The 17,276-nt window shown below is 41.9% G+C and overlaps 2 protein-coding genes across 2 annotated transcripts in view; both read right to left on the reverse strand.

Moving 5' to 3' along the window:
• The window catches only part of LOC134535909 (cholesterol 7-desaturase nvd), a 265,524-nt gene that overhangs the window by 168,679 nt on the left and 79,569 nt on the right, over positions 1-17,276 (reverse strand). The window lies entirely within an intron of this gene.
• On the reverse strand, positions 4,376-6,867 carry LOC134535644 (uncharacterized). The gene is made up of 2 exons (XM_063374830.1): positions 6,811-6,867; positions 4,376-6,206 (listed from the first exon to the last, which is right to left on the reverse strand). Exon 2 carries the CDS (start codon positions 6,197-6,199, stop codon positions 4,376-4,378), a length of 1,824 nt encoding a protein of 607 aa, XP_063230900.1. The 5' UTR covers positions 6,200-6,206; positions 6,811-6,867.

Genomic DNA, 17,276 nt, shown 5'->3' on the forward strand with positions numbered 1-17,276 from the left:
CGACGTTTCGCCCGACCTTTTAATCGCCATCTTCAGGGTAGCAGTTGCCTATACGGCGAATGCAAGGTTGACCGTAACGTCAGTGAAATTCGGCCTTCGACGAAGCTACGGCCCACAAACCAAAGAATTTCGGCACTAAGTATATTCTTCGTTGACAATTCCTTTCATTTATTATTAGTTGTTAGTCCTGTACTACTCAGAAAAAATGTTTTTGTACTTTTACAAAACATTCCATTAGAAACTAATTTTCGAGAAATAGTTGGTAATACCTTTGAATATATATACTGTATAGAAGTCGCGAGTGGATAGGATTTACTCTACGTTTTTCAGAAGCAGCTTGGGAACTTCACCGCTGCAGTGCGCTGCCGTAACGCCCTGTATCGTCTTAGTTGTTATTTATACGTTAGAGCGCAGCACTGTCGCCCGCTGTCATTCCCCGCACCCCTCATCCATCATTCACTGCAGCTCAACGTCGTTCAACAGGAGGGGGAAGGGGTGTCTGAAGAGTTGGACACTTGTCCGCTAGGGACCACCACAAGTCGATGCCCTAGAGATGGTGGCGATTGCGGCGGTGAATTAACCAACTACCTCAAAACCGTATTAGAATTTTTAACCTGGGCTGGCGACTTCTATACAGTATATATATTCAAAGGTAATACTACAAGAAAGATATTGTAAATTTGTACAACACATTTCTATGGTTAGTTTAGCATATATGAAATACTTTTTTCGAGATAATTCTGAATGTTTCTTACGAAAATTGGGGAATAACTGTTGTTTCATTCAAGCATAACTTCTTTAAACCATGGAAAGGATAAATCACTCTTCAACAATTTTGACTTTATTTTGTTTTAATACCCTTATTAACATGCGCAGTTAATACTGGAAAAACCATTCAGGGAACGGTTTTAAAATAAGAATCCGGACCCAGTAACACTGCGAACACTGTTTTTTTGTAGTGATACAGTTGTTTCAACGTAAATGTTCAAATGTACAAACATCTGCAACTTTAAAAAACGAATGTATCTGTTCCATTAAAAAATAATTTAAAAATGATATTTTATGAAGGTATTTTCAACAGCTTGGTTGGTAGAGCGATGCGAGACAAGATCGGCTCGAAGGCAGCGGCGCGAAGACTACTCGCGCGCAGGTTCGGAGACTTGACGACGGCCGCAAGTTTTCAAGGTCACAGAAGGAACCACGCACGCGGCGCGGTAACACGCCCCAGACGACCAACAAATCTCTCTGCCCGATGTCCTTCGTACGAATCACGCAGCGCGTTGCTCATTATGTATTTCGCACGAGTCACACGCGAGGATAGAAAAAAAAATATAGCCTATATACATATTTCGTATGTCCTTTCCCGATTTTGAAGGAGAACCCAGATCACTGCCCTGCACCACCATCATTTTCGGTGACCATTTTTTAGTAAAAATTTTGAAGGGGGGGAGGGTTGTCATAGGGAAACGCCGCCCATGGTTACGGAGTTGCAGAAATTATCGGCCATACATAATCGGAACGAGAGAATTTAAGGAGGGGCCCCGGTTCCAATTAGTTTGGAAGCCGTCGAATTTATGGCCCTTTCCGAAAAATAAAAAAAAATAGAAAAAAAATATTGTGTCTTTTTTGACCAGGACCGAAATTTACAAGGCGGACACGTACGATGGGTGAACCGCACGCGAGAGACGGGGTTTCTGGTTTTTTGGAAGCGACCAGGTAAGTAATTCGGGTCGTTCATCAAGCGCGCGGACCAGACGAGGTCTCACCTCCTCCATCCCCCCCTACACTCTTTCAAAAAAATCCCCCCACCCCCCGGAACTACCCCGGGGTTGGCGGCAGAGATGGGAAGGGGAAGGGGGAGGGGGGAGGGGGACCAAAACTGGGCCAGCTCTCTTTTGGCTTGGGTCCGGGTCACACCTCTTCCGAAATTCGAAACTAAGCGACTCTCCCGTCTCCCCAAAAAAAAAGCCCCACGGAGAGTGACGCAATATAATTTTTTTTTTTTCGTGAGTTTCATGTGTGCGTCTCCCTTTTGGAGGGGGGGGGGGGAATTGGTTGGTTTGTGTTTGCAGACGTCTTGTCGTGAGCCCATCTAAAAGCATGAAGCCTGCATAATGAGGTAAGACAAAACGACACGATGCGACATTTTGCCTAATAGTAGTTGACTTTCGTGTATTTATGTAAAATAAATGCGAACGTAACCAGGCTGCGGCACGACGCCACAAAACTGTCGCGATCAGACTGGAGGCGACAACACCGAACAACTGCTTTGACTTCGTCTGATGGCAGCATTGTCAACAAAGGCTTACCGTAGTGTGTTTACAGCTGACTAGTTAACAACCGATTTCCATGGTTACACAGAGTAAATTTTCACTTGTAAAGTATTTAATTAATCTTTTCTCATTACAAAGATGGATGCAGATTTATAAAGCATGAAGGAAAATGCGGCGTTAAGCTGTCCTCGAGAAGACGGTGTTAAGGCCCTTACGCACGATCTGCCCGAGCTGTATCGGTTGGAACGGTCGTGTGGGAGCGAGGACGGTGGGCTGGTGGGCTCGTCGACTGATCAGCCTTAACTGCTGGACTGACGAACTGATGGCTCGAGAACTGCCGTCCGCGGGAACAATCATTCCGTCAGTCCAACAGCTGAGTGTCGTGGCGCAGACATCTTTGTTTGTACTCTTTGGTTGCTTTGCAATTTTTTTTTTTTTTTGCTATCTAAAAGTGCAACTGCAACTGCAATATCCAAAGTTTCTTCCGTTTATTCTTCGCTGAAACGTTACGCGACAGCTACAGAAACCACGAGACTGACCGTCAGTTCAATCCAAAACGGCCAGTTCGGGCTGGGCGGTCCTAACTGGGAGTCGTCGCGAGCGCCCAGCCTCAGACACCCGGGCGCAGGAGGTGGTCGTGCCGAAGAAAGACCTTGCTGAAGGTGATCACCCGTGGGTGGTGGGGGGGAGGGGGGTGTAGGGTTTGTGGTGGGGGCGTCGCTGGCTGTCTGGGAACACGCACGGAGTCCCAGACACCGCGTCGCAGGACTCGCCTTCTTGTTTTCGCCAAACCCCGCGCCCGCCCCGGGTTGTTATTCGGCTGGTGGGCAGCAGACGGCGGAGGGTCAAGGTCAAAACCCGCATGTCCTCGTAGTCTGGGACCGCAGACGCAGACGCATTCCGCGACGTATGACTGCCTCCCGAGTCCCGCCCGTCTGGGAGGGTTCACCGAGACTTCCTTTTTGTTCTTCTTCCTTCCCTTCGGTACGCGCCGTATTTCGGCGGTAAGGGGTTCATGAACGTCTACGACCTTTATGCCGCCCGGCTGGGGGAGTCGTATTCGCGCACTTGCAGCAGGTACTTAAACCCGACCGGTCCACGAGCAGGTTGTAAAAATGTCCCTGCACCGGCGGGGACTCGAACCAGCGTCCTCCCCAACGTCTGGCGCGCGCCTCACACCCACTCGGACCCCCCAGGGGGGCGGGAACACAATGCGCACTGGCCCCAGGGGATTCTGGGTGTTCTGAAGAGTCATAGGCTTGCTTGAGCGGCTTGGCCAGCGAGTCTCTGCTGGTTGCTGAATGGGCTAGGGGTGGTGGTGGTGGTGCCGATGCTGGCTCTCGACATAACTCTCGACATAACTCTATTAGGCAAATATACAGATGGAGTATAATTTCCGATTCTTGACGAAGGTGGGTGAAGCCAAAAGGGGAGGAGGATTACAGTTTACTACACGTACCAATATGGAGACCGTTTGTTTACGTTTGTATCAGCTGTAGGGTAAAACAGGGTTAGTTGGCGCACATTTCGTAGTAAATGCTATAGAAATTTTATTTTTGATAATACGCTGTATGTTAATGGATATATATTAACTCTAACTCTTAATTTTTGCTTCAAAACCTCGATACTAATAAAATATATTTTTTTTATAAAAAATGGCCCCATTTTTCTAAGTGTTGCTTTGCGCCATCTCTCCTTGAACATCAAGGTGAGATGGCGCAGGAGTATGGGACAGTTGACGCAGTGCGGGACAGATGGCGCAGACATTAAAAGTAGTAACAAAAGTATCCAAATAATTTTATGTAGACAAAGTACTATTTAAAACACATCCCTTAACAACACTTACTAACATTATTAATGCTGCAAAAATTATCCACTTTAAAATGACATAACATGCAAGTCAAGTTTCCTATAATTTGTAGTGGTAGTTAAGTAGACCTATGCTAATAATTTTGAAAGAATATATTCCTTATATACCTTTAAACTTATTCTCAGGCATTCATTTATGTAAAATTAAAAATATTGAATTCAAAAAAATAAGTGATCAGTTCGTTTTGAAGTTATCACTTCTTTTGAAATTGAAGCACAGAATTCTTATCTATCTACTTCTGTTTCTTGAGATTTGTCTTCCTTGCCGAAGCCCTTCCACAATCGTTGCACAAATTTTTGTAAACTGAGCATGTTTCATGCAACCAATTCCCGCACTTACAGCATTTGATCCAGTCTACATTTTTTTGAGTAACAAAATAGTTTTCCCAACACTCCGCACAACGATTTGTATCATCTGAAACAGGATCATCAACTTCGCTTGATTCGTCGCTGTAGGTAGGAACATTGTCTCTTGGTTTAGGAATACTCTTACGGTTCACTGATTTTTTTCTTTTTTGATCCACAGTTTCATTCTTCATTTTCTGTCTTGTTGCCTTCTTCTTCTTTTCAACGTTTTTCCGAGCGGTGAGCTCCACAGCAGATTGTTTTCTTCTAATTTGTTTTGGCTTTACCATCTGGGGTAATGGACTGATATCATTCAAAATTTTAGTGGGTGTAGAGTGGTTACTTAAAGCTTTGTCACATTTTGAAAGAGGGCATGAGACACATGGAAGAGAAGAGGGGCCTGGCTGAGCTGGCGCAACATTGTCTGATGTTAATTGAGTCGAAGTCGTAGGAAGGGAATCAGGCAGATTTGTCTTGGGAAGCTCTACAGTTTGAGCAGCATCTGAAATGGAAAACATGTAGTCTGGTATTGCATTTGGGTTAAATGGATATATGCCACATGCCTTAAATCCACTAACTATATTTTCTACCGATGCTGCTTTTTTCCATGCTGTTCCTAGTAAATGGCCTACTCTTGATTTGGTGAGACCCTCTTTACCTTTTGACTTCATAGCAGCCTGTGTTTCTCGGTTATAATATTTTTTAAGTGGGCCAAAAAAAGACCTGTCAAGTGGCTGCAAGGCATGTGTAGTATGACTTGGCAGACATAGCAACACTACATTATTTTCATCAGCCAGCTCTAACAGTTCTACTGAATTACAGTGTGAGGCATGCCCATCCAAAATCAACAAATTAGTGCCAGGAGGTTTCTTGGAACAAAACATTTCTCTGAACCATTTCAAGAACAACTCCGAATTCATATAGGCTTTTTTTGAATTCATATAAACCTCTGAACCTGGAGGAAGCCCATCACTAAATTCTCTCTTCTTGTAAACCCCTTTGACAATGATTGTAGGCGGCAAAAACCTACCTTCTGCATTAACGCAAGCAACCACTGTGATAGTCTCCCCCTTCTCACCAGACGTCAGACTAAAAACATCTTTTGAACCTTTGGCAGCCAAAACTTTGCCCGGTTTATTGATCAGTTGAATGCCTGATTCATCTACGTTGAAGATGTTACCTGGCTTGTCAAATAAACTGTGCGTTATCGTTATTTCCTCCAACAATGCAAAATACTCGTCAACTTCCTCCCGGCACAACCCGTGCGCCCGTGCTACAGACAAGCCCTGTGATTGCCTTAAACTGATGTCTGGGTTTCGCTCCATAAATGATTGGAACCAATCATAACCAGCTTCTGCTTTTACCTTGTTGAAACGGTGGTTAACGTTAAGCCTTTCAGCAAAGTTAAATGCTAACTGACGGACTGTACGTTGGGTAGGTCCAAAACCCAATGAGGCAAGTCGTTTAATGTGTGATACCAAACGCCTTTCATTTTCAGCTCCCAAACTAGCTTGTGGACCGAGAGAAAGTTTTTTTACGTTACCAGAACTTTTTCTTCGACGTAAAGTGCTCTCTGGGATGTTGTAGTACCTCGCCGCTTCTCTTATTCTAATGTCTCCAGCCTTGATACGAGCCACTGCTTCGCAGAGATTTTCTTCTGACCACTGCCCTCTAGAATGTGTTCCAAATTTTCTTATGTATATTCTGCCCATTTCATTCCTGAAAGAACAAATATGCCATTTTGTTAAAAACTACAGCACATGAATGTGCACACTACTCTCTAAAATTTTAACTAAAGAATGGCGTGAACACGAAAACTTTGGTTTTAATATACACTTTCTTAAATGTTGACTATCACAACTTTATGCCACTTTTTTATCTGGGAAAATTTATTTACAAGAATTTTTCATGCTAAACATGTAACAATTAAACATTCGAATATATTTTTATGAGTTTTTTTTACATACAATATACGAATACATGTATAATATTTAAGCCAATTTTACGATGAATGGTCAACTCGTCAAACAACAAAGCATGCGTGCTCAAATAAACAAAAAGAAAATTTTCATGGTTTAATACAATATGCGCCATCTCACCCGCAAACTGAGTGAGCCATCTGTACCAAAACTCAAGGTGAGATGGCGCAGTGAGGCACTTAGAGAACCAGGAAACCAATATGTCTGAAAACGTACATAACTATCCACTGAGGTATAAATGAACATATACGGTTGCGTTTAAGAACAAATATTAAAACCATTTCATCAATTATGATTTTAATCTCACATGACACGAAAATTCAACGCTAAAACTAAGTACTCACCAAGAAAATCCTTAGATTTCAACGAAATCGAACAGTCTGCCGCAGCTTAAACAAGCGCACATTACAACTGCGTTACGCAAGAACAATCCAAGGTACCTAGAGCTGCGATCTAGCGGGCACCGTGCCAACTACAGCCACTGCGCCGTCTCCCCCGGTGCGCCATCACACCCGGTTTTACCCTACCTGTACTGGAGTTTAATTTGGAGAGAAAAAAGTCATCTCATATTTGTATTATGAAGATTCCTTATGGACTTTTAATATATATACAAATATATTAGCCGGTAATGTTTGGATCTAATTTTCTTCCAAACAGCTTAACTACAGTCTTTAATAAAATCATTCTAGACCTGATCAAATATTAACAAACGTCGCGTCGGTCATATTGGTACGTGGAAATCAGAATAAATGCGGGGGGAGAGGGGAATAGCTTCACGTCTGACGACTAATGCTCTATCTGTATCCTCTCCTAATCTATGTCCCCAACACCTGTGAACCGCGCTGGGTAGTTACCACAACGCCGAAATACCATAACGCCGAATGTCAAAATTGACCACAACGCCGACAGCTAGAAAACTGCTGTGTACCACAACGCCGAAATAACAACTGAATGAATTTGTGTGTGTTTCTAAAATGTACCTTAACGCCCAAATACTACAATCAAACCTAACCTTACCTAACCTAACCTAACCTAGCGTAATATAACCAACCTAACTTAACCTAGCCTAACCTAGTCTAACCTAACATAGTCTAACCTAACCTAGTCTAACCTAACCTAGTCTAACCTAACCTAGTCTAACCTAACCTAGTCTAACCTAACCAAGTCTAACCTAACCTAGTCTAACCTAACCTAGTCTAACCTAACCAAGTCTAACCTAACCTAGTCTAACCTAACCTAAACTAACCTAACCTAGTCTAACCTAACCAAGTCTAACCTAACCTAGTCTAACCTAACCTAGTCTAACCTAACCTAACCTAGCGTAATATAACCAACCTAACTTAACCTAGCCTAACCTAGTCTAACCTAACCAAGTCTAACCTAACCTAGTCTAACCTAACCTAGACTAACCTAACCTAGTCTAACCTAACCAAGTCTAACCTAACCTAGTCTAACCTAACCTAGTCTAACCTAACCTAACCTAGCGTAATATAACCAACCTAACTTAACCTAGCCTAACCTAGTCTAACCTAACCTAGTCTAACCTAACCTAGTCTAACCTAACCTAATCTAACCTAACCTAGTCTAACCTAACCTAGTCTAACCTAACCAAGTCTAACCTAACCTAGTCTAACCTAACCTAGTCTAACCTAACCAAGTCTAACCTAACCTAGTCTAACCTAACCTAGACTAACCTAACCTAGTCTAACCTAACCAAGTCTAACCTAACCTAGTCTAACCTAACCTAGTCTAACCTAACCTAACCTAGCGTAATATAACCAACCTAACTTAACCTAGCCTAACCTAGTCTAACCTAACCTAGACTAACCTAACCTAGTCTAACCTAACCAAGTCTAACCTAACCTAGTCTAACCTAACCTAGTCTAACCTAACCTAACCTAGCGTAATATAACCAACCTAACTTAACCTAGCCTAACCTAGTCTAACCTAACCTAGTCTAACCTAACCTAGACTAACCTAACCTAGTCTAACCTAACCAAGTCTAACCTAACCTAGTCTAACCTAACCTAGTCTAACCTAACCTAACCTAGCGTAATATAACCAACCTAACTTAACCTAGCCTAACCTAGTCTAACCTAACCTAGTCTAACCTAACCTAGTCTAACCTAACCTAGTCTAACCTAACCTAGTCTAACCTAACCTAGTCTAACCTAACCTAGTCTAACCTAACCAAGTCTAACCTAACCTAGTCTAACCTAACCAAGTTTAACCTAACCTAGTCTAACCTAACCAAGTCTAACCTAACCTAGTCTAACCTAACCTAGTCTAACCTAACCTAACCTAACCTAGCGTAATATAACCAACCTAACTTAACCTAGCCTAACCTAGTCTAACCTAACCTAGTCTAACCTAACCTAGTCTAACCTAACCTAGTCTAACCTAACCAAGTCTAACCTAACCTAGTCTAACCTAACCTAGTCTAACCTAACCAAGTCTAACCTAACCTAGTCTAACCTAACCAAGTCTAACCTAACCTAGTCTAACCTAACCTTTGTGGCAGTCCTGCAATTACATTTTTCGGCGTTAGTGTATTACGGCGTTGTGGTAATTCGGCGTTGTGGTACACAGCACTTTTCTAGCTGTCGGCGTTGTGGTGCGTCCCCAACCGCGCTGAAGTGGCGTATCCACTTCTCTCGCCATACGGGGCCACGCCATTTCCGCCAGTCCCATCCTCACGAGGGACAGGGCGTAACTACTGGTCCCGAAATAAATTAAGTTACCGGCGCGTAACGAATCCGCGGAACGTAAGTCGGAATTACTGTGGCACTAAGGGATGATAGCACACACGCGTTACCGACGCGAAGACTGCACGCCAGTTCTTTAACTGGTGCGTAGGGGCGAAGATGCGTGTGATGCGCGGGCCAGATCCGCCCTTAGCGCCCCGACCAGACGGGCCACCTTCGAGGAAAAAGGTTTCGCTCAACCACTTCCAATCACACGAGTCCCACCTCGCAGCAACAGTAGCACACTGGTTGAATACGCCAGTCTGGCTCGCACACTGCCCAGCAGCAATGGAAATCCAGGCAACCAAGGCCCTCATATGAAATCAAAGGGACTTCCCTCGTAGATGAGGCTATTCGTTTGAGACGTGGAGGCACGAGTGAGCTTTCCAGCTCCGAGCTTACACTGCACAATGCATTGTGTTCTATCAGTCCCTAACGTATGTACCACAAATTTTTAAAAATCCTTTAAATATATCTGTACCACGGAGATAAAGATCACTATTTCCCTTTTTTTTTTTAATGATATATAGTTGCACCATGTCCTTGATGTACATTCTGAGTTTAGTATGGACTACATAAAGAGCACTCGTAACATTATGATCGAAGTGAGATTTTTTATATACAAAGACTTACAATACTATTTTTAAAAAAAAATATTTAAACATCAAACTATCATTTTGGAAAAAAAAATAATTTTTACTAAGACAGGAGTTTTAAAATATTGCGTTAATTTTTTCCTTAAAACAATTCCTACTACTTACGAATAAAACTGATTTTTTTTTAAATAAATAAAAAAAACATGTTCTTCAGAAAAGATACATTTTGGGAGATAGTGTCCTATATATCCGGGGTAGTGTGTGTTTGTGTGCACACACACATACACACATATAATATATGTCAGTCTGAATTTGACCGAAAAACTTCAGCTACTGTTTCATTACCGGACAAAAATTTTTAAAATGTCTGCATGACTGATGATCTTAAAAACCCACATTTGATCAGTCCAGCTCCCAGTCCGGACTGCTCGAACTGACAGTGCGGAATGATCGTGTCAGTGGGCGTCTTAAAGTGCTTCCCAAAGCTGGCATATGTCTTTGAAGTTGGAGCTGAACAACATTTTTATTGTAAATATCAAAAAAAGTATTTATGATGGAAACACGGAGCGTCAACATTGTGTTTAACTTAACGAAGTTTTACAGCCACCACCAAGCTATTCGTAGTCGCAAAATTATTACATTGAAATAATTGGGTTAACATCTATTAATATGCAAATACACTTGATAAAATTAAAGTAATCTCGGAGCCTGGCTGCTGTTTTATAGTATTTTATTGTAAAGGAATTTATGAAAATTTTGGCCTTATTGGTGGAGAATCATAACTCATGAGATATTACTATTATATAGCCTAGAAATAGTTTTAAAAAAATGTTTTTCCGTCACACGGTCATGCACAGTCATAATGAGACGGTATCTGGGGGACTGGTGGGCTACGAGCCATTCAAACACCGACTCGGCGCTAACACCGTGAATTCGGAATCCCAAGTCACTATCCTCGTCGCAAGAGCGTCGGGCGCTATCGAACTCGGCCACGTTACAAAATGAAAAAAAAAAAAATCTGACCGCATTATGTACAATGCCTGAAATTTATTACATTTAGTAAAACAACAGCTGCGCAAAGTAATAAAAAAAACGAGAAAGAAGTAGTTCGATCACGCGCCGTAGTTTTTTCGTGGTAACGTCGAGATAAAAATCATAAAAAAATTATTAATATGATGCCTGCAAAAGTTTCCGTGGCTGTTTGAACTGTCGCTGGCCGCTGTATTCCAGAAGGGTCAGCTACGTATCACTTTGCGCCTTTTTTTTTATTTCCTTGTCGACGCTACCTTCAATCCTTGCAATTCGAACAGCATTGCACTTTTTCCGTTTTTTAGATTCCTTTCGATGCGAGCTTTCCTCTGACTTTCATTTTATATAATTCCGAGCATATTTACGAGTCATGTGAGAAGACACCTTTAATTATTTTATATTTTAGATTTAATGCAGATTTTCACTTATATTCCGGCAAATATTTTCATTGTCTCACTCTGGGTCCTGGTAGTGATTTGCAAGCTCTTCACAGTGACACCCGAATAAATGTCCTGGCTAAACGCGTTTCCACGCAACACCAACTTTACACAAAGCTAATTCGTAACATTCACGCGCATGCGCCTACACTGGTACGATGACGTCACAGGCAAAAAAAATACTGCTCTACGAACACGTACAGACATGATCTATCCGCGGACTCACTATTAGTCTCGTAGCTTTCAGCGATTCGAATCTGGCGGCAATTTTGTTACACAATAAACTTCAAACGACTATCACTGAAACGAGCGAATAGACGTTTTCAGCAAAAAAAAAAAAAAAAATTTGATAGTTCAAAGAATGCTAGTTTTTACTTGTGAGAAAGAAGAAAAAAAAAGTGGCTGTATTAACAAAAGTATTCGAGTGATTGTATGAAAAGGAGCATCGGTCCATGGTGTTATTTTTACTCGCTCGGAGACGGGACAAAAGAACGCAAGGGATTGTTTTGACAGGAGGTGGCGGTACAAACATTGTGAGGAGGATTCCACAGCTCGGAAAGGACAGCCGAAGAAACGTTCTCTTTTGTGAGACCCGAGGGCGACCTTGCACCTCCCCCCCCCCCCCGACCGCCCCTCCTTTTTTTTCTTTCTTTTCCACAACTGGGCTGGGGCGTAGCCCAGGGTACCTGCCGGGGCATCGCGGCGACAACGCCTGTGACGAGCCGCGGACTACCCAGCCCGAACTGAGAGTTCGGATCGCTCACTCCCTCAGCCCAGGTGCTCAATTCGGACAGAACGGTACAAACTGAACAGCTTCCCCACACGCGATCAGTCTTGTGGTTGCTGTTGTTGTTGCCGTGTACCGTTTACTATCAGCGGAACTGGAAGTAACTTTGCATGTTGCAGCTTTTTTTAACTAACAAAATTAAATAATTACAAAAATACATGATTATTGAGATTGTATATATCTTATTCTCTAATACCTACGAAACAAAAATATCAAACGATCGTTTTATTGCGAAATATGCTGAAAATTTTAAATTAAAATATCTGGGGAACTATGTATTTCAAACAATAAGGTTTCAATCAGTATTTCCCAAGTCACAGCTTTTGAGATATATTTATTACTGTTGAAATAAATGACATAACGGAGCTTAAATCAAGCAATTGTAGTTTTCTTTACTTTTTAATGATGATAACAAATAATTTTGAATTAATTACTGGGTGACGCAAGCATAGTCAACGCCACGGTGATAACAGCCGTGACGTTCCCGTACTTGCCAATGCAGGATGATACTGCGATGGTTTACCTCTGCCTTCTGCGGAATGAAGGTGAAAGGGACATCACAAACACCCAGTCCTGAACCCAGGGATTCGGAGTCGGGCCCCATTGGCCCCACCAGCCTGACACGCTGGCCACTAGACCAAGTGTTGTGTTGTTGAACACGGCCCCCAACACGTGAAAAGTCTGATCATATCCCGCGGGCTAGTGTAGATGACGCAGCGATAACACCAGGCCTCGAGTGTTTTAACTTCGAGAAGTGCTATCCAAGATGGCGGGGTTTGATCCCCTTCAAGCTTCAACATGCTATTTGCTGCGGCAAGGTGTACATTTATAAAGTGTAAAGTCCTGAAGGGATCTTTGCTACCCAACTGTCGGTACCGAAGAAGCAAACATTTCACGTTACGGCCTGGTTGGCGATCGGTTCCTGGTGAAAAGCAACGCGAGAGGTAAGACGTGCACGTGACTAAATGCCGATGTTTATAGTCGTCCGTCACGCAGTAACAAGTTTCGACGCGAAGACGTGAGATGAAAAGGAGAGAATAGACAACGAAGATTAAGTTCATATTTTCAAAAACTTTCAAATCCCTTGTTTGGCGAAGCAAAAATAAAGTTATAAATATGTTCACTACGGAGAGTGATCTATATAATTATATATACGCTTTATGTATAATTATATATAATATATTATATATTATAAAATATGATTATATAATATATAATTATAATATATTATATATACCTAAACGAATAAATATATACTGGTTTTTCAAGGTGTGTAAGGAATGGCCGAGAAACATCCATAATCTATTCCATCCACCTGAACTCGATTATAGCCCGTTTCCAAGGTACGAAATAACCAAGACAGATCCAAGATCTATTTCGGCTGTCTGATATTGATTATAGCCCGATTACAATGTACAGAATGACCGGGAGAGATCCAAGATCCATTCCGGCCACCTGATCTTGATTATAGCCCATTACGGAATGGTCGGGAGAGATCCATGATATATTCCGGCCGCCTGAACACAATTATAGCCCGTTCCCTAGGTATTCGTTCTGGGATATTGTCAATTTTGTCGCACGGAAATGATGAGATGAGAATTTGGAAATGATGGAATCTGTGGGTAAGGGGGTAACCCCCACCCCCCCAAAAAAAACTTTATTTTGTCAACATCAGTCCTATTTCCGACATTCGTAACATACGGGGTTCTATTCGTCGAGGATCTGGATCCGAATCTCTTTGGTGGGAAGGTGCGAGTGATGTGATCTTTCGACCACCGTCGCTCCAATAATGTAATGTTATTGAATTTCCGAAAACTATCAGGTACGTTGTGTATGATTGGTGGAATACCAATCGAGTACTATTACAATATTCAGCAGGTTTTGCTTTGGCGACATTTTTCCAATAATTTATTTATTTAACAATTTGTATTTATTTACCCACGAAAGATTGCACGATGGGGTGGTTAAAAAAAATACGCATCTTTCATACACTCACATTTAACATTTTATATTATAATAATCGTACTTATAAGTAAATAATATTGAATAGCAAAAACTAATAATTTAAAATATTTTTATTACATTACCATGGTTAACCTAGATTTAATTTGAATTACACTTCTGGAACAATACTTACTCTCAATGGAAATTTTTTTTGGACTTAATATTTAGTGAGTCAATCGAAATACACATTCTGTTATTACTAACCTGAATTGTAAAATAACTATTATTGCATTAGGTATTGAATAAGAAAAAAAATATCGTAACAATAATTTTTTCGATATATATATATATATATATATATATATATATATATATGCCGCGAAGTGAAGTCCGTGCGGTCCGTGCGCGACCCCCTTTTGTGTCCCGGAACAAAGAGCTGGACCCAGGTCAGGACTTACAAGGAGCGACAAAAGGCTTACTGCGAGACACGAAAACAAGCAACCCTTCCAGCCGCCGCCCCTCGCGGGGACACGAGACACGGGCTGCGCGCGCACCCCGGGCGCTGGCCGGCGGCCGACACACGCCTCTCTCCACCTGTCCAGCCCAAAGTTTCAAAAACAGATCTTCGTTCCGTCGACACGTCGCACATACCCTACCGCACGGCGAGCGAGGCAAGAGGGGAAACGGCACATACGCAAACTTTTTTTTTTTTCCTTCAACAATCACTGACGCGAATCACGTATTATTCGCAACCGCCGCTAGAATTCGTTGCCGGAGCAGCTACGTCAACTACTGAATCATCAGATTAGCAGACGTAATTTTTTTAACTAAATAACGAAACGACTCCGATAAAAGAGTAAAAAACTAAAAAAAAAAAAAAAAATACTAAACCCACGGATTTGGACCTGATTTCCTGCAGATAATTTTATTGAAATACTTCCCAATTCACTGAAACGTTTATACTATAAAGTATTCCTTTGGGTTTGTGAACTTCGGTTCGCGCCATCCACCACAGATGGCAGCACCGTGGTTACATATTTCCGTGCCACGCGACTTCCGTTCCGTTCACGAAATCACTCCCACAAAATGTCGTATACCGAGAGCAAAGATGTTACTCATCAATAACTAAAATAATAATAATAAGACATGCCCACAGTAGGCATTGGCGTCTGGACGTGTGCACGTCTCCGTAACGCCTGGAGGGACAAGGTGCGCTCGGTCCCGCCTTGCAGCGGCGTGCTGCGGGTCGTGTCACCACTGTTCGCAGGCTGAACACTCCACCCGACCTGACCGGTACGGCTAACAGTCCGACCAGCGGGGTTATTATGAACACACATTTTACGATAGGAGATACGTTAAGAAACTATAGCTGTGGAGATTCCCTCAGGAAGAGAAGCTGCGTGATTACAAACACAACATTTCTCGTTAAACTTCAAAATGATTGATGACGCTGTGACGGTATGTACCGTAATCTTTGAGTATAAACACACATTTCGGACGGTATTTATCGCAACGGTGCTACGTTATATACCACGTGTGTATCACCTGGTGGTGAAACGAATAAGAGGCTAGCGATGTAATTTAAGTGTATTACAGATATTTGATATTTTAGTGGCAAGATTTTCTATCAACATATCTGGGTGTGTTATGAGCCAAACCTATATAGAATCAAGATTAACGTAAACAACATCTGACGTTAGAGACTGTCATCGTAGTACTTATATCCATGGATTTATGTTTGCTAAGGTAAAAAAAAAAAAAAAAAAAAAAAAAAAAACAGGTATTCAAACAAAGACATCCAAAAAATTATATTACTACAAAATTTAAATTAAATAACATTGAAGGAATCATAGATAGTTTTAAGTGCTTGGAACGAAAATTAAATATAAATATAAGCATTTATGCATCTCTGAAAACAAAATAAAAAAAATATTTAACGCACACATTAAATATTCAGTGGTTGCTTTCGTTTGGCGTCACTGATTTTAGCGTCGCTCACAAGTTCCGCGGATCACAACGAAACACACGCCGCATGCTGGTTGTTAATCACCAAATACGGTACGTGTTTCGGTAGTGCGTGGAGTATACCGCATGTCTGCGCGAGTGTCCGTATTGAACCCGCAGGAGACTTCGCAGACTCTCACCTGCGTTTGAAACTCCGAACGATGCAGAAAGAATTCACCAGCCTCTCTACGAAAACTATGCATTTATACGCGCGTTGTGTGTGTATCTAACTTTGAGATTGTAATTAAATCAGTCTGTTCGAAAAGGCCATCTCCTTCAAATTGTTTTTTTTTTCTTGAGATTAAAAAAAGCCATTTCTCCGGATATGTGGCTGTCTCGAGAGAACTGTGATCCGGCTGGCTGCGTAATGGAGCGACGTAGAAATGGTACTTTCACGAGGAACACACTATTCGGTGCCATTAAGGTACATTCATACAATAAAATTTGTTGGAAAAAATATATATATATATATTGTGGATATGTGACCTTTTCAGACAGACCGATTCAGTCGCGTATTGTTTACCCCGCTTCTCGCATGACCGACCGGCGAAGGTTGTAACGGTACGACTTTCCTCCGAGGTCAGTTTGCAACTCATCTGATGCGCGCGAAGCACCGCTGGACAGCGCGGCAATCGCCCAGACAACAATGCCCCGATCCCGCACCACTACAGACCACGGTGGTCCGGGTTCGATACCTGGCGAGCGTTGAACCCGGACCGCTGCACAAGTGGGGAACAAGGCGGACGTTGTAGTGAGCAGCTGAGTTTTCTCAGGGTGCTGCCCCTTTAATGTTTCCCATCACATCACTTCGAAACAGCACCATTAGTGACTGACTTACCGACTGACAGACAGACAACTAACAGCTTAAACCGGTGGACCTAGAGGTTTGAAATTTGGAGTACCCTAGGGGTGGAGCAACATAAAAACCGTATATAGTCACTTTCGTGAACATTTACGGGACATTGCAAACGTATTTATGTGCCAAATGAAACTTTATGATAGTGAAACTATCCTGAAATATTTTTTTCGGTAAACTGAAATAGTCATAGTAAAAATTAATACCAAGTTTTAAATTATATCTAATAAAACTGGAATTTTACAATTATTGTAATACGAACGTATTTTTTTCAAGAGGCTTAGTAGCAGTTCAGTTCTTATGGTATTTTGTATGTCCGAATGTCATTCTAGAAAGTGATTGACATTTTGTGAATGAAAAAATATGTACTGTGTCAAATCACGGCTTTGCAAGAAATAATTTCAAATAAAACG

This window comes from Bacillus rossius, chromosome 10, assembly GCF_032445375.1.
Source record: "Bacillus rossius redtenbacheri isolate Brsri chromosome 10, Brsri_v3, whole genome shotgun sequence".
NCBI classification, from domain to species: Eukaryota; Metazoa; Arthropoda; class Insecta; order Phasmatodea; family Bacillidae; genus Bacillus; species Bacillus rossius.